The 25,678-nt window shown below is 39.4% G+C and overlaps 1 protein-coding gene across 3 annotated transcripts in view; it reads right to left on the bottom strand.

Moving 5' to 3' along the window:
• The window catches only part of PRIMPOL (primase and DNA directed polymerase), a 53,051-nt gene extending 27,377 nt beyond the window's left edge, over nt 1-25,674 (bottom strand). The window contains exons 1-5 of one of the 3 annotated variants that reach the window (XM_040243051.1): nt 25,420-25,674; nt 19,509-19,745; nt 18,151-18,248; nt 16,822-16,951; nt 6,675-6,822 (exon numbers count right to left, since the gene is read on the bottom strand). In XM_040243051.1, the coding sequence (XP_040098985.1) occupies nt 6,675-6,822; nt 16,822-16,951; nt 18,151-18,248; nt 19,509-19,688 (556 nt within the window). In that variant the 5' untranslated portion in view covers nt 19,689-19,745; nt 25,420-25,674. The remainder of the gene's footprint in view (nt 1-6,674; nt 6,823-16,821; nt 16,952-18,150; nt 18,249-19,508; nt 19,746-25,419) is intronic. The other 2 variants (XM_040243048.1, XM_040243049.1) reach the window with 2 other exon arrangements.
• Nucleotides 25,675-25,678: the final 4 nt, after the last annotated feature.

Below are 25,678 nucleotides of genomic sequence, written 5' to 3'. Positions count from 1 at the left end.
TCAAGACCATCCCCATGGAAAAGAAATGCAAAAAAGCAAAATGGCTGTCTGAGGAAGCCTTACAAATAGCTGTAAAAGAAGAGAAGCAAAAAGCCAAGGAGAAAAGGAAAGATATAGGCATCTGAATGCAGAGTTCCAAAGAATAGCAAGAAGAGATAAGAAAGCCTTCTTCAGAGATCAATGCAAAGAAATAGAGGAAAACAACAGAATGGGAAAGACTAGAGATCTCTTCAAGAAAATTAGAGATACCAAGGGAACATTTCATGCAAGGATGGGCTCGATAAAGGACAGAAATGGTATGGACCTAACAAAAGCAGAAGATATTAAGAAGAGGTGGCAAGAATACACAGAAGAACTACACAAAAAAGATCTTCACGACCCGGATAATCACGATGCTGTGATCACTCATCTACAGCCCACAACCTGGAATGTGAAGTCAAGTGGGCCTTAGAAAGCATCACTACAAACAAAGCTAGTGGAGGTGATAGAATTCCAGTTGAGCTGTTTCAAATCCTGAAAGATGATGCTGTGAAAGTGCTGCACTCAATATGCCAGCAAATTTGGAAAACTCAGCAGTGGCCACAGGACTGGAAAAGGTCAGTTTTCATTCCAATCCCAAAGAAAGGCAAAGCCAAAGAATGCTCAAACTCCCGCACAATTGCACTCATCTCACATGCTAGTAAAGTAATGCTCCAAATTCTCCAAGCCAGGCTTCAGCAATACGTGAAGCGTGAACTCCCTGATGTTCAAGCAGGTTTTAGAAAAGGCAGAGGAACCAGAGATCAAATTGCCAACATCCGCTGGATCATGGAAAAGCAAGAGTTCCAGAAAAACATCTATTTCTGCTTTATTGACTATGCCAAAGCCTTTGACTGTGTGGATCACAATAAACTGCGGAAAATTCTGAAAGAGATGGGAATACCAGACCACCTGACCTGCCTCTTGAGAAATCTGTATGCAGGCCAGGAAGAAACAGTTAGAACTGGACAGGGAAGAACAGACTGGTTCCAAATAGGAAAAGGAGTACATCAAGGCTGTATAGTCACCCTGCTTATTTAACTTCTATGCAGAGTACATCATGAGAAACACTGGACTGGAAGAAGCACAAGCTGGAATCAAGATTACCGGGAGAAATATCAATAACCTCAGATATGCAGGTGACACCAGCTTTATGGCAGAAAGTGAAGAGGAACTAAAAAGCCTCTTGATAAAAGTGAAAGAGGAGAGTGAAAAAGTTGGCTTAAAGCTCAACAATCAGAAAACGAAGATCATGGCATCCGGTCCCATCACTTCATGAGAAATAGATGGGGAAACAGTGGAAAGAGTGTCAGACTTTACTTTTTGGGCTCCAAAATCACTGCAGATGGTGACTGCAGCCATGAAATTAAAAGACGCTTACTCCTTGGAAGAAAAGTTAAGACCAACCTAGATAGCATATTCAAAAGCAGAGACATTACTTTGCTGACTAAGGTCCATCTAGTCATGGCTATGGTTTTTCCAGTGGTCATGTATGGATGTGAGAGTTGGACTGTGAAGAAGGCTGAGCGCCGAAGAATTGATGCGTTTGAACTGTGGTGTTGGAGAAGACTCTTGAGAGTCCCTTGGACTGCAAGGAGATCCAACCAGTCCATTCTGAAGGAGATCAACCCTGGGATTTCTTTGGAAGGAATGATGCCGAAGCTGAAACTCCAGTACTCTGGCCACCTCATGCGAAGAGTTGACTCATTGGAAAAGACTCTGATGCTGGGAGAGATTGGGGGCAGGAGAAGAAGGGGACGACAGAGGATGAGATGGCTGGATGGCATCACTGACTCGATGGACACAAGTCTGAGTGAACTCCGGGAGTTGGTGATGGACAGGGAAGCCTGGCGTGCTGCGATTCACGGGGTCGCAAAGAGTCGGACACGACTCAGCGACTGAACTGAACTGAACTGAATCCCTCTTTCCGAAAAGCTGACAACAGGGAATAGAAATGTCACCAAGAGATACACCGAGAGAGAGGAAGCCAAGTAGAGAGCTGGGGTTATTTCATAGTCTCTGCACCTCTGGTTCTGGCCGGTCATAACGCTAGAGGATCCAAGCCTCAGACGGCACCCGGCCTCTAGCATGCTAGAGGATCCAAGCCTCAGACTGCACCCCACTTAATCGCCTGGGACTGTGCCTCTCACTCTCGCCACCCTAAATTCCCACTGTAGTCACAAACAGCAACTAATATAGATCCTCACATTAGTCAAAAGCTCGTCTCTGTGCTTTTGCGTATGTTGCTCTGACAGTAAAGCCTTTCTTATTTTAGTCTGCATGATGGAATTTGATTTCAAGCCAAGCTTGACGGTCAGCTGCCTTGAGAAAGGCGCTGTAGCCGAGACTGCTAATTACCTGTCCAAGTTGCCTTCTCCCCTTCTTCCCCAGCAACAAATCTCAGTCTTTAGCCTTGGGCCTGGGAGTCACAGAGCAGACAGTGAGGAGTAAATAGGAATCAAAGCAATGTCCTGCTGAGGGCTCCTTCTCCACACCCTGACGGTAGAGCCCACCTAACATGCAGTCATTCATTCAGCAAATGTTACATCACTACTTGTATTTATGATTGTTATCTTATTAATGTTATTGATAAAGACATTATTACCTGATAAGATCTGGAAATACAATAGTGAGTAAGAATCAATCCATGCCCTAAAGAAACATTAACTAGAAGAGAGAAAACAAAACAAAAACAAGAAATTACCCTGAAAGGCGGTGGATGCTTTGACGTAACAGGTCCTGGGTGCGCTCGGCAACCCAGATGACACACAAACCAAAGTCTTCAGGTTTGAGAGGTAAAAGACACGGCTTCTCAGATGACAGTACCTACACTGAATCTCAACAGACCAAGCGAACTGGCCAGAGAGCGGCGACAAAAGTGCAAAGCACCAGGGAGCACGTGGCCGGGTGGGAGCTAAGTGAAGGGCGGAGGAAGAAGAGCCCAGTGGCCGGAGACGAGGCCAGCGCCCCGTGGGCCACACCTTGCGAACCAGGGCCTCTGCACCTTCCCCTGAAGGCAAGGAAAGATCCTGGAACAGTTCCAGGCACACAAGTGGTATGACCAGAGCGCTCTCGCTATCGGACTAGAGGGAGTGAGTGAGAGCATCTCTACTGAGCTAACTGGGGGGACGCTCACACCCCTCAGATCACAGGAGAAGGAGCAAGTCTGGAGGAAAAGACGAGGAGTGTGGTTAAAGACAGGCTGAGTTTGAAGTGTGTGTGGGGATGTCTAACGTGAGACCAATCTTGGCTGCAGATGAGACGTGAGAGTCATCAACACACGAATGGGAACTGAAGCCATGAGGGTGGATGAAGGTCACAGACAGAAGGACAAGGACAGACTGGATAATGACTGATACCCAAGGGATGACAGCTTGGATACTAACAAGTATTGACTAGAGTACAAACTGAAGCAAGGCAAAGGCTAACAGTTTTGTCAAAAGAATACACTGCTCATAGCAAACACCCTCTTCCAACAACACAAGAGATGACTCTACACATGGACATCACCAGATGGTCTTAACTGAGATCAGATTGATTATATTCTCAGCAGGTCAAGATGGAGAGGCTCTATTCAGTCAGCAAAAACAAGACTGGAAGCTGACTGTGGCTCTGATCATGAACTCCTTATTGCCAAATTCAGACTTAAATTGAAGGAAGTGGGGAAAACCACTAGACCATTCAGGTATGACCTAAATCAAATCCCTGATGACTATACAGTGGAAGTAAGAAATAGATTTAAGGACTAGATCTGATAGATAGAGTGCCTGATGAACTATGGATGGAGGTTTGTAACACTGTACAGGAGGTGGTGACCAAAACCATCCCAAAGAAAAAGTAGTGCAAACAGGCAAAATGATTATCTGAGGAGGCCTTACAAATAGCTGTGAAAAGAAGAGAAGTGAAAGGCAAAGGAGAAAAGGAAAGATATAAGCATCTGAATGCAGAGTTCCAAAGAACAGCAAGAGGAGATAGGAAAGCCTTCCTCAGTGATAAAAGATGAAAACAATAGAATGGGAAAGACTAGAGATCTCTTAAAGAAAATCAGAGATATCAAGGGAACATTTCATGCAAAGATGGGCTAAGGACAGAAATGATATGGACCTAACAGAAGCAGAAGATATTAAGAAGAGGTGGCAAGAATACACAGAAGAACTGTACGAAAAGGTCTTCACAACCCAGATAACCACAATGGTGTGATCACTGACCTAGAGCCAGACATCCTGGAATGTGAAGTCAAGTGGGCCTTAGGAAGCATCACTACAAACAAAGCTAGTGGAGGTGATGGAATTCCAGCTGAGATATTTCAAACCCTAAAAGATAATGCTGTGAAAGTGCTTCACTCAATATGCCAGCAAATTTGGAAAATTCAGCAGTGGCCACAGGACTGGAAAAGGTCAGTTTTCATTCCAATTCCAAAGAAGGGCAATGTCAAAGAAAGTTCAAACTACTGCACAACTGCACTCATTTCACATGCAAGGTAATGCTCTAAATCCTTCAACCTAGGCTTCAATAGTATGTGAGCTGAGAACTTCCAGATGTACAAGCTGGATTTAGAAAAGGCAGAGGAACCAGAGAACAAAGTGCCAACATCCACTGGATCATAGAAAAAGCAAGGGAATTCCCACAAAATATCTATTTCTGCTTCACTGACTGTGCCAAAGCCTTTGATCATGTGGATCACAGCAAACTGTGGAAAATTCTTAAAGAGATGGGAATGCCAGACCACCTTACCCGCCTCCTGAGAAACCTGTATGCAGGTAAAGAAGCAACAGTTAGAACCAAGCATGGAACAATGAACTGGTTCAAAACTGGAAAAGGAGTATATCAAGGCTGTATACTGTCACCCTGCTTATTTAACCTACATGCAGAGTACGTTATGGAAAATGCTGGACTGGATGAAGCTCAAGCTGGAATCATGATTGCCAGGAGAAAGAGCAATAACCTCAGATATGCAGATGACACCACTCTAATGGCAGAAAGCAAAGAGGAACTAAAGAACCTCTTGATGAAAGTGAAAGAGGAGAGTGAAAAAGCTGGCTTAAAACCCAGCTTTCAGAAAACTAAGATCATGGCACCCAGTCTCATCACTTCATGGCAAATAGAAGAGGGAAAAGTGGAAACAGTGACAGATTTTATTTTCTTGGTCTTCAAAATCACTGCAGACGGTGACTGCAGCCATGAAATTAAGAGATGCTTGCTCCTTGGAACAAAAGCTCTGACACCTTGGAAGAAAAGCTCTGACAAACCTAGACAGTGTATTAAAAAGCAGAGAAATCACTTTGGTGACAAAGGTCCACACAGTCAAAGCTATGGTTTTTCCAGTAGTCATATACGGATGTGAGAGTTGGACCATAAAGAAGGCTGAGTGCCAAAGAACTGATGCTTTCAAACTGGTCCTGGAAAAGACTCTTCAGAGTTCCTTGGACAACAAGATCAAACTAGTCTGTCCTAAAGGAAATCAACCCTGAATATTCACTGGAAGGACTGATGCTGAAGCTCCAATGTTTTGGCCACCTGATGTGAAGAGCTAACTCATTGGAAAAAACCCTGATGCTGGGAAAGATTGAAGGCAGGAGGAGAAGGGGACAACAGAGGATGAGATAGTTGGATGGCCTCATTGGCTCAGAGAATATGAGTTTGAGCAAACTCCAGGAGATAGTGGGGGACAGGGAGGCCTGGTATGCTGGAGTCTGTATGATCTCAAAGAATCAGACATGACTGATCAGCTGAACAACAACTAAGGATTAAAGAGAGAAGAAATATCCAACTAAGCAAACAGAAAATGGGAAGATAATGAGTCCTTGGTACACAGCACACTAGGCCACTTGACCTCGTGTTACCCTACTCTAACAATTAGACCTTGACTTTTATGCCACTCCGTTAATAGCTATGTTCATGTCTTTGCCCTTGGTACCCTTGAAATTGTCAGATAGTTGTTCTGAATGGATTACCTGTTACCTGAACTTTAGTCAATCACCTGCCTGCCCTACCTCTGCTAAGACATATATTCAGGAGTTTGACTTTTATTCAGACGTTGGTTTTCAGTGTTTCCTTTCTGCCTATTTGTTCTCCTGTGCACTGATTTCACTTATATCTGGGCCTGTACCCCTAAATGTCCAGTCCTGAATTAATCTTCTGGTTATACTTTCAGGGTTACACATTTAGACTCCTCCCCACCCTAACATTTGACCTGAACAAACAAGGCTTCATGAGTGTGGCCTGGGACCCAAGCCCAGCCCTCATGTATTAAAGGATAAAGCAATGCTAAAATGCTAAAGCAAAGGTCAGAAATCCCAATCTGAGGCATCGCAGGTAAGACCTGAATTGGGTCTCTCCTGCATTAGCCAGAAAACTTCTGAAATGACTCTTCTTGGAATAAAAACCAGGCCTGTGGCATGCATGACCATCCCAGTATCCAAAGCAAGAGGCACTACTGCCAAGGATATCCTGAGTACACGAATTCATCTAAACTGTGTCAGGCACAGAAGTAAGTCTAGAACTAGAGGCAAGTACTTAAAACATGAAAAATCATGATGTCTTTTTTAGGATAGGTTAATTAATGACCATTAAAAATGTGACAAATATAAAACTTTAAGAAAAAAGGAAAATATAAGTTTCAATATAACTGCAACTTAAAAAAACAGTTCACGTACCAACATGAATATTATCTTTAAACGCCACATCACGGAGCTGAAATATTAAATGGCGGCTAAATTTTTCCTCGGTGCTAGAATCCAAGTTGAGAACATCTTCAGCTGAACAGTTAACTGTATAAAACTCTTGAAGTGCTTTACAAACATGCTGAGAATGCAAGGAAAATTAATTAAACATTTTTGTTTTAAAATTTTTTCATAAGCAAAATTCAAATCTTAGTACAAATAAACCTAACCTATTTTGATATCAGATTATGTAACAATTTGTTGAATTACTTTATTGAAATATGCATATTTAAATTACTACACTTTTTTTTTTTAACTTTATTTTGCTTTACAATACTGTATTGGTTTTGCCATACATTGACACGAATCAGCCACGGGTATACATGAGTTCCCAATCCTGAAGCCCCCTCCCACCTCATATCATCTCTCTGGATCATCCCCGTGCACCAGCCCTAAGCATCCTGTATCGTGTATCGAACACAGACTGGCGATTCGTTTCTTACCTGATAGTATACATGTTTCAATGCCATTCTCCCAAATTATTACTACACATTTATGTTCAAAAATTCATAGGCTCTCCAGATTAAAGGCCCCTCAAGATTCAAATAATTTACCTTATATGTTAATCTCTAAAATCAAAATCAAAATATTTTTAAGCAGCTCTTTAAATATTATCTATGAGTTAAAAAGTCACTAATTCTGTTGTTTATAATTTTAGTCTTCAGAAAGTTCCTCACGTACACTGAGCCCAAATCTACCTCCAAGAATAAGGCCTCCGGGGCTAGATAATGATAATAAAGGCAGTTACACATCACAGGAAAGTAGCGAGCGCAGGGTCAGGAGGAAAGAGCTAGAAATCAGAAAGACCAGAAACTATGTCAGGAAGCGGGAAGCAGGGAGTGAGCTGAACACCTAGCGTTTCCACATGATGCTGGGAAGGAAGCCCAGCAACCCCGCGAATGAAGTGAGGCCCGGAGCCCAGGAGGGGTCCTGGAGAAACGGCCGCAGAGCCGTGGAGAAAAAGTCAGCAGCGGGAAAGGATTGCCGGAGCCCCCACCCTGGCCACAGAGCAGAGGGCAGCGGGGGCTCCTCCTGAGGCAGCGATCAAGCCCCGAGCCTTTGGAGTGGGAGCACTGACTCCCAGACCCTAGACTACCAGAGGACTAACCCTAGGGAGGACCAAACGGTGAGAGCTCACACAAAGGACATCACGTGAATACAAGACCCGCATCACCCAACCACCCGTAGACCCTATTCAGGACATCTCATCTAAACAACAAACAAAGCAAAATACAAACCAAATCATCAGCAGACAGGATTCCCACCTCACTCAGCCTTTCCCATCAGAGGAAAAACAAACAACTCAGCACAAATCTCACCCTATAGGAAGCTTACACAAACCACTGGACCAACCTCAGGAGGACAGAAACCCAAAGGAAGAAAGAATTCAGCCTTGAAGCCTGGGAAAAGGAGACCTCAAACACAGTTAAGTTAAAAAAAAAAAAAAAAGAAAACGCAGAGAAGTACTACACAAATGAAAGAACAAACTAGAAACACAAGTCCAAATAAATGAAGAGGAAATAGGCAAACTACCTGAAAAGGAATCCAGAATAATGATGGTAAAGATGATCAAAAACCTTGAGAACAAAATGGAGAAAATGTAAGAATCAATTAACAAAGACCTAGAAGAATTAAAGAATAAACATACAGAGACAAAGAACACAATTACTAAAATTAAAAATACTCTGGAAGGAATCAATAGCAGAAATCTGAAGCAGAAGAACGCATCAGTGAGCTGGAAGATAAAATGGTGGAAGTAACTTCTGAAGAGCAGAATAAACTGAAAAAAAACGAGGATAGTCTCAGAGATGTCTGGGATAATATCAAACGCACCAACCTGGGAATTATGGGGGTCCCAGAAGAAGAGAAAAAGAAAGGGCATGAGAAAATTTTTGAAGAGATTATAGTTGAAAATTTCCCCAACGTGGAAAAGGAAATAGTTAGTCAAGTCCAAGAGGCACAGAGAGTCCCATACAGGATAAACCCAAGGAGAAACATGCCAAGACACATAATAATCAAACTAACAAAGAGTAAATACAAAGAAAGAATCCTAAAAGCAGCAAGGGAGAAGCAACAAGTAATATACAAGGGAAACCCCATACATTTAACAGCTATCTTTCAGCAGAAACTCTGCAGGTCAGAAGGGAATGGCAGGATATATTTAAAGTACTGAAAGGGAAAAATCTACAACCAAGATTACTGTACCTGGCAAGGATCTCATTCAAAATTAATGGAGAAATAAAAAGCTTTTCAGACAAGCAAAAATTAAGAGAATTCAGTACCACCAAACCAGCTTTACAACAAATGTTAAAGGGACTTATATAGTCAAGAAACAAAAGAGAAAGAAAAAGATCTACAAAATCAATCCCGAACAATTAAGAAAATAGTAAAAGGAACATATATATCAATAATTACTTTAAATTTAAATGGATTAAATGCTCCAACCAAAAGACACAGACTGGCTGAATGGATACAAAAACAAGACCCATATATGTGCTGTCTACAAGAAACCCACTTCAGACCTAAAGACACATATACACTGAAAGTGAGAGGATGGAAAAATATATTCCAGGCAAATAGGAAGCAAAAGAAAGCTGGAGTAGCAATCCTCATATCAGAAAAAATAGACCTTAAAATAAAGAAGATTACAAGAGATAAGGAAAGACACTACATAATGATCAAGAGATCAATCCAAGAGGAAGACATAACAATTGCAAATATCTACGCAACCTACATAGAAGCACCTCAATACATAAGACAAACACGAACAGACATAAAAGGAGAAACTGACAGTAACACAGTAACAGTAGGAGACTGTAACAACCCACTCACACCATTGGACAGATCATCAAAACAGAAAATTAATAAGGAAACACAAGTCTTAAGTGATACATTAGATGAGATGGATCTCATTGATATCTTCAGGACATTCCATCCAAATGCAGAATACACCTTCTTCTCAAATGCTCATGGAACATTTTCCAGGATAGATCACATCTTGGGTCATAAAACAAACCTCAGTAAATTTCAGAAAATTGAAATCGTATCAAGCATCTTCTCTGACCACAATGCTATGAGACTATCAATTACAAGGAAAAAACTGTAAAAAATACAAACACATGGAGATTAAACAATATGTTTCTAAATAACCAACTGGTTACTGAAGAAATCGAAAGGGACATCAAAAAATTTCTAGAAACAAATGACAATGAAAACATGACAACTCAAAACCTACGGGACGCAGCGAAAGCAGTTCTAAGAGGGAGTTGAGAGCAATGCAGTCCTACCTCAAGAAACAAGGAAAACATCGAACAGACAACCAAACTTTACACTAAAACAACTGGGAAAAGAACAACAACAACAAATCAGTGGAAGGAAAGAAATCATAAAGACCTAAGCAGAAACAAATGAAAAAGAAACAATAGTAAAGATGAATAAAACTAAAAGCTGGTTCTTCGAGAAGATAAACAAAATTGACAAACCTTTGGCCAGACTCATCAAGAAAAAGAGAAGAGTCAAATCAACAAAATTGGAAGTGAAAAAGGAGAGGTTAGGACAGACAATGCAGAAATACAAAGGATAAGAAACTATTATGAACAGCTATATGGCAATAAAATGGATAACCTGGAAGAAATGGACAGATTCTTAGAAAAGTTCAGTCTTCCAGGACTGAAGGTGAAGGTGAAGTCGCTCAGTCGTGTCCGACTCTTTGCGACCCCTTGGACTGTAACCTACTAGGCTTCTCCGTCCATGGGATTCTCCAAGCAAGAATACTGGAGTGGATTACCATTTCCTTCTCCAAGGGATCTTCCCGACCCAGGGATCAAACCCAGGTCTCCCACATTGGAGGCAGACACTTTAACCTCTGAGCCACCAGGGAAGACTAGGAAGAAATAGAAATTATGAACAACCCAATTACAAGCACTGATTTCATGAAGCTGTGACCAAAAATCTCCCCAAAAACAAAAGCCCAGGACCAGATGGCTTCACAGGAGAATTCTATCAAACATTTAGAGAAGAGCTAATGCCTGTCCTTTTAAAACTCTTCCAAAAAATTGCAGGAGGAGGAACACTTCCGAACTTACTTTACGAAGCCACCATCACCCTGATACCAAAACCAGACAAAGACAACACAAAAAAAGAAAACTACAGGCCAATATCACTGATGAACATAGATGCAAAATTCCTCAACAAAATTTTAGCATACAGAATTCAACAATACATCAAAAAGCTCATACACCATGATCAAGCTGGGTTTATTCCAGGGCTGCAAGGACTCTTCAATATATGCAAATCAATCAATGTGATATAACATATTAACAAATTGAAAGATAAAAACCATATGATAATCTCAATCGATACAGAAAAAACCTTTGACAAAATTTGGTACCCATTTATGATTAAAACTCTTCAAAAAACAGGCATAGAAGGAACCTACCTCAACATCGTAAAGGCCATGTATGATAAGCCTACAGCAAACATTATTCTCAATGGTGAAAACTGAAAGCATTCCCCCTAAGAACAGGAACAAGACAAGGTGTCCACTTTCCTCACCATTATGCAACATAGTTCTGGAAGTCCTAGCTATAGCAATCAGAGAAGAAATAAAAGGAATCTAGATCAGAAAAGAAGTAAAGCTCTGTTTGCAGATGACATGATACTGTACATAGGAAACCCTAAAGATAGTATCAGAAAATTACTACAGCTAATCAGTGAATTTAGCAAAGGTGCAGGATACAAAATCAATACACAGAAACCACTTGTATTTCCATATACTAACAATGAAAAATCAGAAGGAGAAATTAAGGAATCAATCAATGGTTTTTCACCATTGCAACAAAAAGAATTAAGTATCTAGGAATAAACTTACCTAAGGAGACAAAAGAACTGTACACAGAACATTATAAGACACAAAAGAAATCAAAGATGACATTAACAAATAGATATTCCATGTTCCTGGGTAGGAAGAATCAATATTGTGAAAATGACTATATTACCAAACACAGTCTAAAGATTCAGTGTGATCCCTATCAAATTACCAATGACATTTTTCACAGATCTAGAACAAAAAATTTCACAATTCATATGGAAACACAAAAGACCCCTAATAGCCAAAGCAGTCTTGAGAAAGAAGAATGGAGCCGGAAGAATCAACCTTCCTGACTTCAGATTATACTACAAAGCTACAGTCATCAAGACAGTATGGTACTGGCACAAAAACAGAAATATAGACCAATGGAACAAGATAGAAAGCCCAGAAATAAACCCATGCACCTATGGGTATCTTATTTTTCACCTTATTTTTGACAAAGGAGGCAAGAAAATGCAATGGGGCAAAGACAGCCTCTTCAATAAATGGTGTTGGGAAAACTGTACAGCTGCATGTAAACGAATGAAATTTGAACACTTTGTAACACCATCCACAAAGATAAACTCTACTAAAGACCTAAATGTAAGACCAGAAACTATAAAAACTCTTAGAGGAAAACATAGGCAGAACACCTGATGACATAAACCAAAGCAAGATCGTCTATGACCCGCCTCCTAGAGTCACGGAAACAAAACCAAAAGTAAACAAGTGGGACCTGATTAGACTGAGAAGCTTTGGCACAGCATAGGAAACTATAAGCAAAGTGAAAAGCAACCCTCAGAATGGGAGAAAATAATAGCAAATGAAACAACTGACAAAGGATTAATTTCCAAAATATACAAGCAGCTCATACAACTCAATATCAGAAAAAAAAAAAAACCCAGTTAAAAAATGGGAAAAAGACCTAAACAGACATTTGTCAAAAAGACATACAGATGGCTGACAAACACATGAAAAGATGCTCAACATCGCTCATTATTCAAGAAATGCAACTCAAAAGTACAATGAGATATCACCTCACACCAGTCAGAATGGCCATCATCAAAGAGTCTACAAACAATAGATGCTGGAGAGGGTGTGGAGAAAAGGGAATGCTCTTGCACTATTGGTGGGAATGGAAATTAATACAGCCACTATGGAAGATGGTATGGAGATTCCTTAAAAAATTAGGAATAAAACCACCATATGATCCAGCAATCCCACTCCTAGGCTTATACCCTGAGGAAAACCAGAACTGAAAAAGTCACATGTATCCCACTGTTCATTAAAGCACTATTTATAACAGCTAGAACATGGAAGCAACGTAGATGTCCATTGACAGCTGAATGGATAAAGAAGCGGTGGTACATATACAAAATGGAATATTACTCAGCCATAAAAGGGAATGCATTTGAGTCAGTCCTGAGGTGGATGAACCTAGACCCTATTATACAGAGTGAAGTCAGAAAGAGAAAGATAAATATCATATTCTAATGCACATACACAGAATCTAGAAAAATGGTACTGAAGAATTTACTTACAGGGCAGCAATGGAGAAACAGACATAGAGAACAGACATATGGACATGGGGAGAGGGGAAGAGAGGGTGAGAAGTATGGAAAGAGTAACATGGAAACGGACATTGCCACATGTAAAATAGATAGACAATGGGAATTTGTTGTATGGCTAAGGAAGCTCAAACGGGCTCTGTATCAACCTAGAGGGGTGGGATGCGGAGGGAGATTCGAAAGGGAGGGGATATATGTATACCTATGGGTGATTCATGGTGAGGTTTGACAGAAAACAACAGAATTCTGTGAAGCAATTATCCTTCAAAAAAAAAAATTAAAAAGAAATCAGAAAGACCTAGGTTTGAGTTCTAGCTTTGCCACTTAACAGATCTGCCACTTTAATCAAGTCCAAACCTAACATTCCTCAACTGCAAAATGGGATAATGATAGAACCCAACTTTTCGGGTTATTGTAAGAAGCAAAGAGAAAAACGAGAGTAAAGAGTTGGCCCAGTGCTTGGTACACATAACTGCGTAAAAGCATTGGCTGTGCAGCCACTGGATGGGTCGCTTATGAAGCCTCAGTCTTCTCTGTTGCAAAACGGACATACTAAGAACCACCATGCAGAGTTATCTTGGGGTTAGACACCCAATGGTGGTAGTGGTTTAGTTGCTAAGTCGTGTCTGACTCTTGTGACCCCGTGGACTGTAGCCTGCCAGGCTCTTCCGTCCATGGAATTCTCCAGGCAAGAATACTGGAGTGGGTTGCCATTTCCTTCTCCAGGGGATCTTCCTGACCCAGGGATTGAACCCGTGTCTCCTGCACTGCAGGCAGATTCTTTACCAAGTGAGCTCTGAGAGAAGCCCTGGATACCTAATAGTTAAGCAATACATTGTGTTTATTAATGTTATTTTGATATTCTTATAGCACGCCATCTCCCACCAGGCTCTCTGATCCTACTCTCCTTCAGTAAATTTTTTGAGAAGGCCTCCTCAATTTCCTTATCTACATCAAATTCCCCCATACGCTCTACCTTGAGTTGTAGCACTTACACAGCTGCTATTTTATGTTAACTTGTGTGAAATTTTTGCTAAGTTTCCTCTATATTACAGAGAATCTCTCTATCTGTTCTCTCCTGCTTCTATTGTCATTGAACCCTGATTATGGACAGAAACAATATCATCCAGAAAAAGGACCACGTTTCCCAGACTCCCTTGCAGTAAGGTGGGGGCCATGTGACCAAGTTCTGGACAACAGGATGTGAGCTGAAGGAAAGTATTCCGCTTCTACATTACAGTCTGAAAGCTGAGGGGCATGCTCACCCTTTCCCCTGTTCTACGGACTAAAGTGCAGACATAGGGGTGGTGAGCCCTCTTGGACAATGTAAATAAAGGCATCTTAGGAACAGCAAAGCAACAAGCCTCATCTCTAATACAATGGAGTCACATCCAGGTGTTACATGATAGAGAAATAACTCTCTATCTTGTTTATGCCATTTTAGTTTTAGGCCTTTATTACGGCAGTAAACCTATCCTAACTTATTATCCTCCATTACACGATAAACTCTACGAAAGCAGAAATCATGCCTCTCTGGGCTCACCATTGTATTCTCAACGCCTAGCCACACTGATAACAGTACAGAGTGAAAGGATTTTCATAAATTAATAGAGTGGAGCTTTGAACTTTGGAGCTATACAGAATAAATGTAATAATTCTGAGGTAATAAAAATACTCATTATTCCCTTAAGTTCTCTTTTCCAAGTTAAATTTAAAAATTTATAATCTATAAAAGTTTTAAATCACTATATTGTACACCAGAAACTAACATAATACTGTAACTTAACTATAACTCAATTTTTAAAGTTTTTAATTTAAATATTTAAATTGTAAAATCCAGACATTAAAATAAATGATTATTTGAGTGATGTTACCTATCAACAGTTTTATAAAACACTTTAAGCACCAGAATTCACTCCATTTGGCAGAAGCTACTTACTGAAATTGTCAGTTAAGTTACTGAATCAAAGGCCATTATATATTATCACTAGTTATGATTAGCCAGTTACTTATTAACAATCTGTTGTAACAGTTAATCTAACTTATACCTCCTCACAGGGACTCTAAAGGAAAAGTACTTATTGGATTATAAGCTTGTTTCAAACTAACCAATAAATGAAATTAATTTCAATATAATCATTTACAGATCATATAAGTAAAATAATCCTAATAATTTTTCTACCAACACAGTAAATGTGTTAAATAAAAATGCTGTATAATTTTAAGTTCAGATTTCTACAACTTTTTCCAACTTTTGCTGATGTAAAAGATTAGTGGTTCAAGACTAATTTGTATAAGATTGTAAAGACTGAAAAGGAAAAAAAGGTAAGTTAAATATCTACATGTTCTTTGCCATATCAATGTTTATTAATCATTATTAAAAATAGGATTTGCACTAGTATTGATTTCTTTAGGAATAAGTTTCTAGTTTATAATACAATGAAGTACTTCTTTTTTAACCGTATGAAAGTGTCGGTAGGAAAAAAAAAAAAAAAAAATCTCAATCTTAACTCCTTGTTTACCAGAGACCACTTAATAAATCCTTCCTGAGGTAGTAGAGTGTATATCATACATCAGAAGAGAGTCAGTGTTTATCGATTATTTAAAATGTAATTAAGGTTAAAAATTAAACATAACAACTATAATGAAATAAAACATTTAAATTTATTTTTAAGAGTCCAAAGGCTACCTTAAGAAAAACATAACTTTTTTGCTGTTTTTTTGGAGGGATAGGGGAACTTATGTGTACTTTTTTTGCTTCAAGCCAGGAGAAAGCTAACATGATTTTTTTTTTTTTAAACAGCATTTGCATATCTTTTTCAAATAAACTTATAATAAAACATCTGCTGATCATGATCAGCAGATATTCTTAATCAAAAACATTTTAATTTGGATGTATTTCTAACATTATGAGTCATCTACAGTTAACATCTAAAACAAAAAATAGTTAATATTAATACCTACTCTGAGGCCAAATAATAGTTAATATAGTATACCTTAACCAATACAATCTTAAAAGATTTTATAAATGAACCTAACAGAGCTTGGTTGCACAAGCCCATATTCCTTTTATTACTAACTTCCTAGTTGACGTTGCTAAATCAAAAATAAATACTAGAACTACACTTTTTTTGTTAAAAAATAATAATTATGTTTCTAGACCAGGTTTTGCCAGTAACTAGTTGTTGGACCTAGAACTGGAATTAAGTCTCTCTAGGCTTTAGCTTCCTCACTTATGATGATGTAAGAATAGTTCCCAACATTTCTGTCAGCTCAAAAATTCTCACACTATTTTTATCCGAATTTTCTTGAATTTTATCTCAAAACCCAATTTTTACTGTAAAAATTACTTTCATTTGATATTCAGAATCAACTGTAATGTAAAAGGATATATAAGAAACAGAAAATTCCCAAACTGCCACTTTTCTCAGGTTTTCTTAATTGGATACAGTAATATGAAATATACAAACATAAACTGAAACTTTCTCCTTTTCAGGGGTTTACTCTGAGGAGTGCTATTATGAAATCAAAGTCAAAAGTAAAAGCAGGAGAGACACTGAACCTATACGTCACATGGGCTGGATTCATTTAATTCTCTTAATGACTGAATGACGGAAAGATATACAAGTAGATATAAGGAGAAAAACCTGGATCTGAAAGTTACCTCAATGAGTAATGCAACCATCTTTTTCCCATCAGCTCCTGGATTGGCAAGTTTGTTAAATTCCAAATCAAAATAAAGCTTGCACACAGCATTTTCAGGAATGACTTCATAGCAGTGTAAGAGATTTCTTCTGAATTGAATAATTCAAGATTGTTAGGCTTACATCTCATTCTTTTTAAATCACAGAAGTTGCTCTTGTCTCTCAAAATAGCATATTAACTGTGATTTAATGACATATAACTACGACATTGTGAAGGCAAGATAAAATGAACAACTGCTGACCCCAAGTTCATGGATCACAGTATCAAGAGTTTCCATCAAGCAAGATATAGTAATCACATTCTGTAACACTACTTAACGAAAATACAGTCTAAGTTCATACTGTTATTTATTCACAAATGATTCTGATATCAGACATTACTTTTACATTTGCTTTTGATATCACCATGAAGCAAATTTTGTTTGAGAAGAGAACTTTCTCAAACTGGGATCCCAGGATCACATATACTTGAGAGTCCTTGAATTTTTAATGAAAAATTTTAACTTTCACATTTTCATTAAGAATATTTTAAAAAGTGCTTATACACATTCTGAATCTGACTTCAAGGAGCTTTCAATGCTCACATCTGCAATTTCATTCTCACTGGTATGAGAATGAAATACCTCACCAAGAGGGTTTGACTTTAAGAAGGGAAAGGTAAAACAGAAGAAGCAATAAAAATAATGTGCCCACTCTCCTCTCAGAGTCTGGCCCTGGCCCTGGCCTTAAATGTTAAGAATGCTCAGGGGAGAAAAAGGTGTGAAGTTAGCCAGGGGAAGATATATATACAGATTTATCTATCTGCCGAGATCTCTACAACAGATGCCAGAAATGGAAAAAATTGACAGAATTCATGGCTCTGTCCAGGTGATAGAAAACTGAAAGGCATCCATAAATGAAAATTAACTAAAAATAAAGGTGTCATTTGAGTAATTTGAAAAAAGATGACCTTAATACGGGTTATTAAGAACAGATGCTGAATTGATAAACTGCTTAGTGATATCATATGCAAATAAAACATTTATACTAATTTGAACAAAAAAGTGATGGGAGAATTGCATGATCACATGGCACAGGAATTCAAACACACACAATTTTTCTCTTCCAGCACCTGCTGAGATTCAGTGCTGCTTATGACAAGGTAACTTCAGAATTCAGTTATAATAGGAAAGGAGTAACGAACTGGTGATTGAGAGCTATGAAAGCCCAGGCAGCCTGATTTAACTTCACAAGCATTTCCAGATGAAGGAAATGTACCTTAGACGTGCTGTCGTTTAAAAGCTACTTACCGGGATTTATAGTAAAACCAAAGTTGAGCATAGGTTGTTACGAGGTAAATACGCTGTCCATCACCCACTTTGCATTCCAAAGCAAATACATGAACTTCCTTTATAAAATCAAAACTATCAAAAATTAGTAAAAATGCAAATTCAAAATCAACTATCCCTATTAAATGTTCATATAGAATTTTACCATTCGAATTTTCAAAAACTGGAACATTTGTATTATTAAAAATAAGAAAATTAATCACTAAATCAATGCCAGTCAAAATCTAGTTGTTTTTACTTATATTTATTCACTCAGGTAATACATGTTTAAGGTGCAAACAATTAGAACATCCAGACTAAAAAGAAAATAAATATTTTGTAATCATTTGACTTCCTGTTGTAATTTTACTTACTAATTTATGTAATTTTTAAAACTACCTGAACACTATTATAATTTGGGCTAAACCTAATAAATTCCCTAGAACATACAAAAACACATGGGAACCACTTAAAAAATATATTTGCATGTTAATCTCAAAAGCTTAAGTTTTAAAATGCTTAACTTTAACAAGTTACTAGGGAAAGAAAGTCCTCCTCCTTAAAAAGTTTTAGCATTATTTTCACCGATGATCAATGAGTGGAATCACAATATATTTCATTTATGCCGGATTTATGCTGGATACATGCATCTTTTCATTATATTTCTTTATATTCCCAACAGGGCCCAAGAAGCAAACGATGTGCAATACACAGCTGCTTGTTTATTTCTGAGTGCCATCCCGTTTGTCAGGCCAGCATGCAGCAAGCACGTCTTCCTCCCACTTTCCTAATGTGTTGGAAATTATGAGAAATCCACTCTACTACTCCAAAACACAGAGGGGACAGAGGAAGAAGAAACACGGGTGCTCTGGTAGGATGATTTAAGTTCCAGGGCTTATCAGTGCTAAGCTATGACATCTGAGACACTGTCATTTGCCGTTGTTCAAATTTAAATCTCTGATCCCTAGTTTTATCCTTAAAATCCCACACACCACTCACTCTCTTTGCTGATATTTCTGTGGGTATCATTTTAGTTTTACTCTTAAACTCATACTATTATTTTTCAGTCCACAAACAGTCATTTTTCCTCTAAGCATAGCTTCATTTCCATGTCACTACAAATATTTTAAACTACTTGCCACCAAATACGTCACCCTTTTTCATTATTCATATAAAGTAAATGGTTAATGACTGATAGGGATATTTTTCCTAAACAGTATAAAAAGACTGCAATTAAATTCTTCTGGTAAAATATGTGGCCCGAAATGAAGACAGACAACAGAGTCTTTTTAGAAATCTTAAGTTATAGTAGCTCTAAAGAAAAAGATGAGTACAATTACCTGTTTACAGCTTTTAACAAAATTAAAAGCCTGAGTTTGCCGATGAAACAGTTTCCAAATGGAAGGTGGTTCTTCCGGCTTGGACAACCTCGGTCTGTACACCGAGGACAACGGTTTCCTCTCATAATGGGATGCTCGTTCCTCAATCTGCTTCAGTGTTGCTTCCCATTTTCTCTTCATTGGATCAGGAGTATGGGACGACTAAATCCTGTCCCATGTACGACTTATCAATTACAACCAAAACAAAACAAAACAAGGACATCAGTTTCCGTCTTTAGAATACATTGTGTCTTGTAAAACTTCAAAACTCATTTCTGCTTATTTCTCTGTCTGCTTCCACAGCCTGTTTTGCATGAAGTTTTAATGTGAAACAAGGACAGGAGGACTGAGTATCAGAAATCTTTAGATCCTGGCTCTTCCATCTGACAGTGTTACAGTTTTGAACCATTAATGAAGTTCGTGGGCTTCCCTGCTGTCTCAGATGGCAAAGAATCCACCTACAATGCAGGGGACCTGAAGTTCCCTAAACTGTAAGCTGCAAAAAGAGAAGCAACATGATCTCTAGGTAGTTATCTTGAGGACACATGCAATTTGAAAATGTTTTGCAAATTACAATATACTTCATGTAAATATGTGGGGTGAGTTTTTTTGGTTTTGTTTTTTTTTGCATCCCTACGCATTACTATAACCATTTTGTTACATCAAGTGCCGTCTACCTGGCCCAGATGGTGGGTGGTATTCCTGTGCTATTATTTCCTACTACAGAATTCATTTCTAAGGCACCACTGTACAATTCTTAGCTCCCTTTTCCTTTTTGGCCCACTGTTCTTCTTTTCTCCTCAAACAGCTATTAGTGGGGAGGATAACCCAGTGTATGAATGAGAAATTATAATATTGGCTAGTTTGGGTTTGGGATGTATGGTAATCATAAGCATGGTTTTAAAAAAGACCCCATGGACTTTAGCCCACCAGGCTCCTCTGTTCATGGAATTCTCCAGGCAAGCATACTGAAGTTGGGAGGCTCCTTCTCCAGGGGATATTCCCGACCCAGGGCTCGAACCCCGGTCTCCTACACTTCAGGCAGATTCTTTACCATCTGAGCCACCAGGGAAGCCCCAAATCAATCTTCATCTCTGTTAATTTAATAACTGTATTTTCATGATTAGTAAATTGAAATGATTGCATTTTAACCCTTTTATTAATAACATATGTTTTTGTTTGAATACAAAGCTTCCATGTTAGCCATACCAAGGTAAGGGAGTCCAGCAATACTTTGCCAATTTGGGATGGATTATGGTTTACTTACACAGGAAAAAGGATTTTTAGAAGAGGGGAAAAGCTGCCAGTGTAGAGAAAAAAAATAGGGACAAATTCTCTGGCATTTCTCCCATCAAGGGCTGCCAGCTAAGACCACTCCTGTATAGACTCTGGCCTTGGCCTTGTGACTGGTTTCGGCCAAGGTCACATCGACAAATGTGAAGCGAGTAGAGGTTTAATAAGTGATTTTGCATGGGATTTGGCGATCCTGGAGTCCTGCTCTGAGAACCTCACGCTATAGCTCAAGCCTCACAGAGTTTTTTCCTGGTACCAAGGTACCCCAGCTGTTAGCCAGTACCACTAACTATCAGATATGGGAGTTAACCTATCTTAAACCATCACCTGAACTCAATGCTCGAGTAAGCCTAAGTGAGTTCAGGTGAGAGATCCAAAGAACTGCCCCCAAAATTGTTTTTAAAGCCAGCAAGCTTTGGCCTAGTTTTTACCAAAAAATAGAAATAACTAATAGTTTCCTTCTTCACTAGTTTCAACTAGGTTGTGATTTATGCATGCAGAAAACAGATATATTTGTTTCTCTTAAGTGACACAGTATCATATACTAAGGCATTTGAAGGCAAAATCCCCATGTTCCTTTGGCAACACATATCTAGGACTCTGTTTATTATGTTGATAAATGTACTCTTGAATGCTAGCAGAAAACTTTACAATGATGTAAACTCACGAGCAAATGACATATTTTCTGCAAGGAAAAACACAATCACCCTAGAAGATTGAGAGGGTGGGAATATTATGACATTGTCAGGAAAAAAAAAATGCATGTTATCCACAGATTTCAAATTTGACTCAGACTAAGAAATTTCATTCTGAGTTAGATTCAATCCACATGAAAATTACAAACCAAGAAACAGAAATAAAATTCTATCAACATAAATTTCATAACACATATGCCTAGGAAAGGAGTACAATTTCATTGAAGAGATGGGGCAATTTTTAATACAACTGTGTTAATTTTTCAGTGTAAGTGTTGCTGCTCCTTACTGCTAGATAGATTCTGAGTATTATTTTAATCTGCTTCACACATGGATAAAAGTCTCCTCCATTTCAACAGCTAGGAGACCACTAGTCTCCTAGCTGAGAACTGACTTTATGAAACTAACCTTTAATGAAGTCCACCAGTTACATAATGAAGAAAATAAACTACAGAATCCAATCAGATGTGAACTGACTAGTACCTAACAAATAACTGGCTAGAAATAACCACGTGGATGTTCACACTTAACAGTATCAGGAAAAATTTTTTCTGGTTTTGTAAAAATGACCACAGAAGTACATACGAAAGTCAGGGTCACAACAGAAAACAAATTTAACACTTACTAGACTGAGGAAACCATACATGTCAACAGAAAGAGAGAGAAGTTCAAAATACGTCATGCCCTCTTGTTCTTTGCACAGTTTTAAAACTGTAGCAGCTGGGTCGAAAGACAACTGGAGCTTAGACTATTCAAGCAGCAGGGGTGAATGACAAAAGCAGAGGAAGTGGAGAACAGGAACGCATCTGGCATTCTGGTTTTGGACTGTCATATTCCTTATCCCTACACCCTGGGAGAATACATCACCACGTTAGAAGTGCTTTTAACTCCTGGTGGGGAAACAATCATTATTGTATATATATAATTAAACATGAAAACCCCTTTTCACATAGGGACCATAACTATTTTTGTAACAATTTCCAAGCCCCAAAGAAAAATATTTGTTGTATTTTAAAATAGCAGGCTTAAGAGGTCTTTTATTTCCTAGGTTTGCACAGGAAAGATTGTTTAACCATTCTGGATACCGATTTTATAACTAAAGGTAGTCAGGCTGGAAAAAGGCTGGCTGAGTATTTTTAGTAACTGTAGTGAGAGAGAGGGCAGTGAGAACGGGGGTGTAGAGATAACTCAGAAAGCCAACCTAAGTAGCCTTGGTTTCCCTAGGATTATGGCTAGACTTGCTCATCTGTTGACACTTTACCACCTGGACAGTCGGTACATGCTTCATGATTCCTGGCTTCCACGCTAGTGGTGAGGAATCTGCCTGCATTGCAGGAGAAGAGGGTTGGATCCCTGGGTTGGGAAGATACACTGAAGAAGGGCATGACAAAGCACTCCAATATTCTTGCCTGGAAAATCCATGGACAGAGGAGCCGGGTAGGCTAGCCTGTGGTACCGCAAAGAGTCAGACCTGACTGAGCGCGCGCACGCGCACGCGCACGCACACGCACCTGACTGAGCGCGCGCACACTCCCGCCCTCCACCCAGAAGAGCTGAAGCCTGCCTCCCAAGGTTCTCCCCAGCCCAGTTCTCCTAGTTTCTTTTTTGTCTAATCACAAGTCAATTTCTATTTCCCACTACAACTTCTCCCTCTGTCCTGAGAATAGTTTCAACAGTATTTTGTGTTTTCTGATATATATGTTCCAGTTCTAATATTTAGTAATGTTCTAGTATTTGGCAGTATTTTCTTAATATCATTCCTTTCAGGGCCTCTTGTAATACATTTAGACTATTTCTCCCACTGCTAAAGTATTCATAATAAAGTATATGACTAAAACTTCATTTACAGTAATTCAGTTTATTTCCCAGATGAAATATACTCTTTAAATAATTAAGTATACTAATTGACTTTTTCTTTCCACCCCCCTTCCTTCAATCATTCTGTCCATGCTTGAACAGAGTAACTCAAATTTAAATTTCCCAAAAGTCTCCTGTAAGGAAGAAAACATTCAGTGGTACACTGTTTTTTTCTGATTCTTTCACCCTTCTACCCTGCTCACAGGATTTCCCAACCAAACAGCCTAATTCTGCCAAACTAACCACCCTTAAAACCATTTTCAGTAGCCAAGACATGGAAGTAACCTGAATGTCCATCAACAGAGGAATGGATAAAGACATGTGGTATACATATACAATGAAACATTATTCAGCCATAAAAAAGAGTGAAATAATGCCATTTACAGCAACAGGGATGAATCTAGACATTATCAAACTAAATGAAGTCAGACACAGAAAGACAAATATCCAACCATATCACTCATATGTGGAATCAAAGATTTTTTTAAAAATAATACAAATGAACTTATTTACAAAACAGACAGATATTGCAAACAAGCTTATGGTTCAGTTCAGTTGCTCAGTTGTGTCCGACTCTTTGGGACCCCATGAATCGCAGCACGCCAGGCCTCCTTGTCCATCACCAACTCCCGGAGTTCACTCAGACTCATGTTCATTGGTCAGTGATGCCATCCAGTCATCTCAAAGGGGAAATGTGGCGGGAGTGGGAGGAATAAATCAGGAGCTTGGGATTAACACATATACACTATACAGATGACAGATAACCAACAAGGACCTTCTGAGTAGCACGAGGAACTCTATTCAATATTCTGTGACAACTTATATGAGAAAAATAAAATCTTAAAAAGAATGATATATGCATAACTGAATCACTCTTGCTGTACACCTGAAAATAATCACTGTAACTCAACTATACTCCAAAAAAAAAATTTTTAAGACCATTTACATAACTTTTCCATAATTAATCACTCATTAATGATTCAGAGCATCACTTAATGCACACTCAAGTTTACCTCAATAAGTCCAAACTCTTCAAAATCTGGCCCTAAACCACTGCCCATTTGATGTCTTATTATTCAGCCTTCTCACCAAATGAACCATAATGACCACTGCCTGTAAGATCTGGCCCACTCCTGCACATTTCCCTCACCTGGAGTGCCGCCCACCTTCCCCCAAAGTCTTTCCCCTGGAGGCCCAGATCAAGTTCTGACACCTGGGAGACACCTTTATAAAAAGAAATTTCAAAACTGAGAAGACATTGCCAACTGTTTTCCTCTAAAGTTTCTCTAATTAGTGTAATTTACACAAAACCCACTCCTACTGCTTTATCATTTGATAAGCAAGTTTAGCACAGGAAGCGACCCGAGCCTCACTATGGGGTGATGGGACTGGTTTAAAAAAGCTAGTCCACTAGTTATCTCTTACAAATAACTGCATGCCAACCAGTTCACGTTGGGAGTAGGTCCTAGTCTTCAGTTTTATGCAGCAACAAAGGGACTGCCAAACACTGGTCTTCTCTCAATCTGGGAGGCATAAAGGCTTTATTCCTAGGATCTGAGTTGCATAACCCTTACCAAGAGCAAACCAACCTTTTTAACCTTTTAAAGCCCATGTGCGAACTGTGATTCCTACCTCCAGGGGTTGTTGAAAAGACATTACCACAATGTAAGAGCACAGAGTCGGACGCGACTGAAGCGACTTAGCAGCAGCAGCAAGAGCACAGATAAGCACTGAAAGAATGGTAGCCATACACCAAACGAAGTAAACAATACCTGGTGGCTCAGATGATAAAGAATCCGCCTGCAATGAGGGAGACCTGGGTTCGATCCGTGACTCGGTAAGATCTCCTGGAGGAGAGCATCGCAACCCGCTCCAGTATTCCCACCTGGAGAATCCCGTGGACAGAAGAGCCTGGCGGGCTAGTGGGGGAAGGGGCAGTGAGAATGGGCGGGAAGAGACGGTTTGCCCTCCCGGAAGGCCTGCTGGTAACGTCTTGCTTTCTACCCCAGGGTCCGGCCTCCGTTTACCTCCAAAACCTTCGCGGGGGGCGGAACCCGTGGCTCCTCTGCGGCTGGCTGGACACGAGCTCTGCCTCCGGGGCGGGACGGAATCTTCAAACCGAGCGCGGGAACTGGGCCGGAGCAGGAAGTAGGGGAGCGCGCGGGCCTCTAAGGAGGCGGCGTTCTAGAGCAGAACCGGGACCACAACCAAGCGGCAGCCGGGAACCACTTGCGCAGCGTCGCCGGCACGCAGGAGCTCGCCAGACCCATGAAGGGGCAGAGTTGT

The sequence above is a fragment of the Oryx dammah genome, unplaced genomic scaffold (assembly GCF_014754425.2).
Source record: "Oryx dammah isolate SB20612 unplaced genomic scaffold, SCBI_Odam_1.1 HiC_scaffold_7, whole genome shotgun sequence".
Taxonomy (NCBI): Eukaryota; Metazoa; Chordata; class Mammalia; order Artiodactyla; family Bovidae; genus Oryx; species Oryx dammah.
Note: the sequence above shows the minus strand (reverse complement) of the source record. Positions and strands in the feature narration are given on the sequence as shown.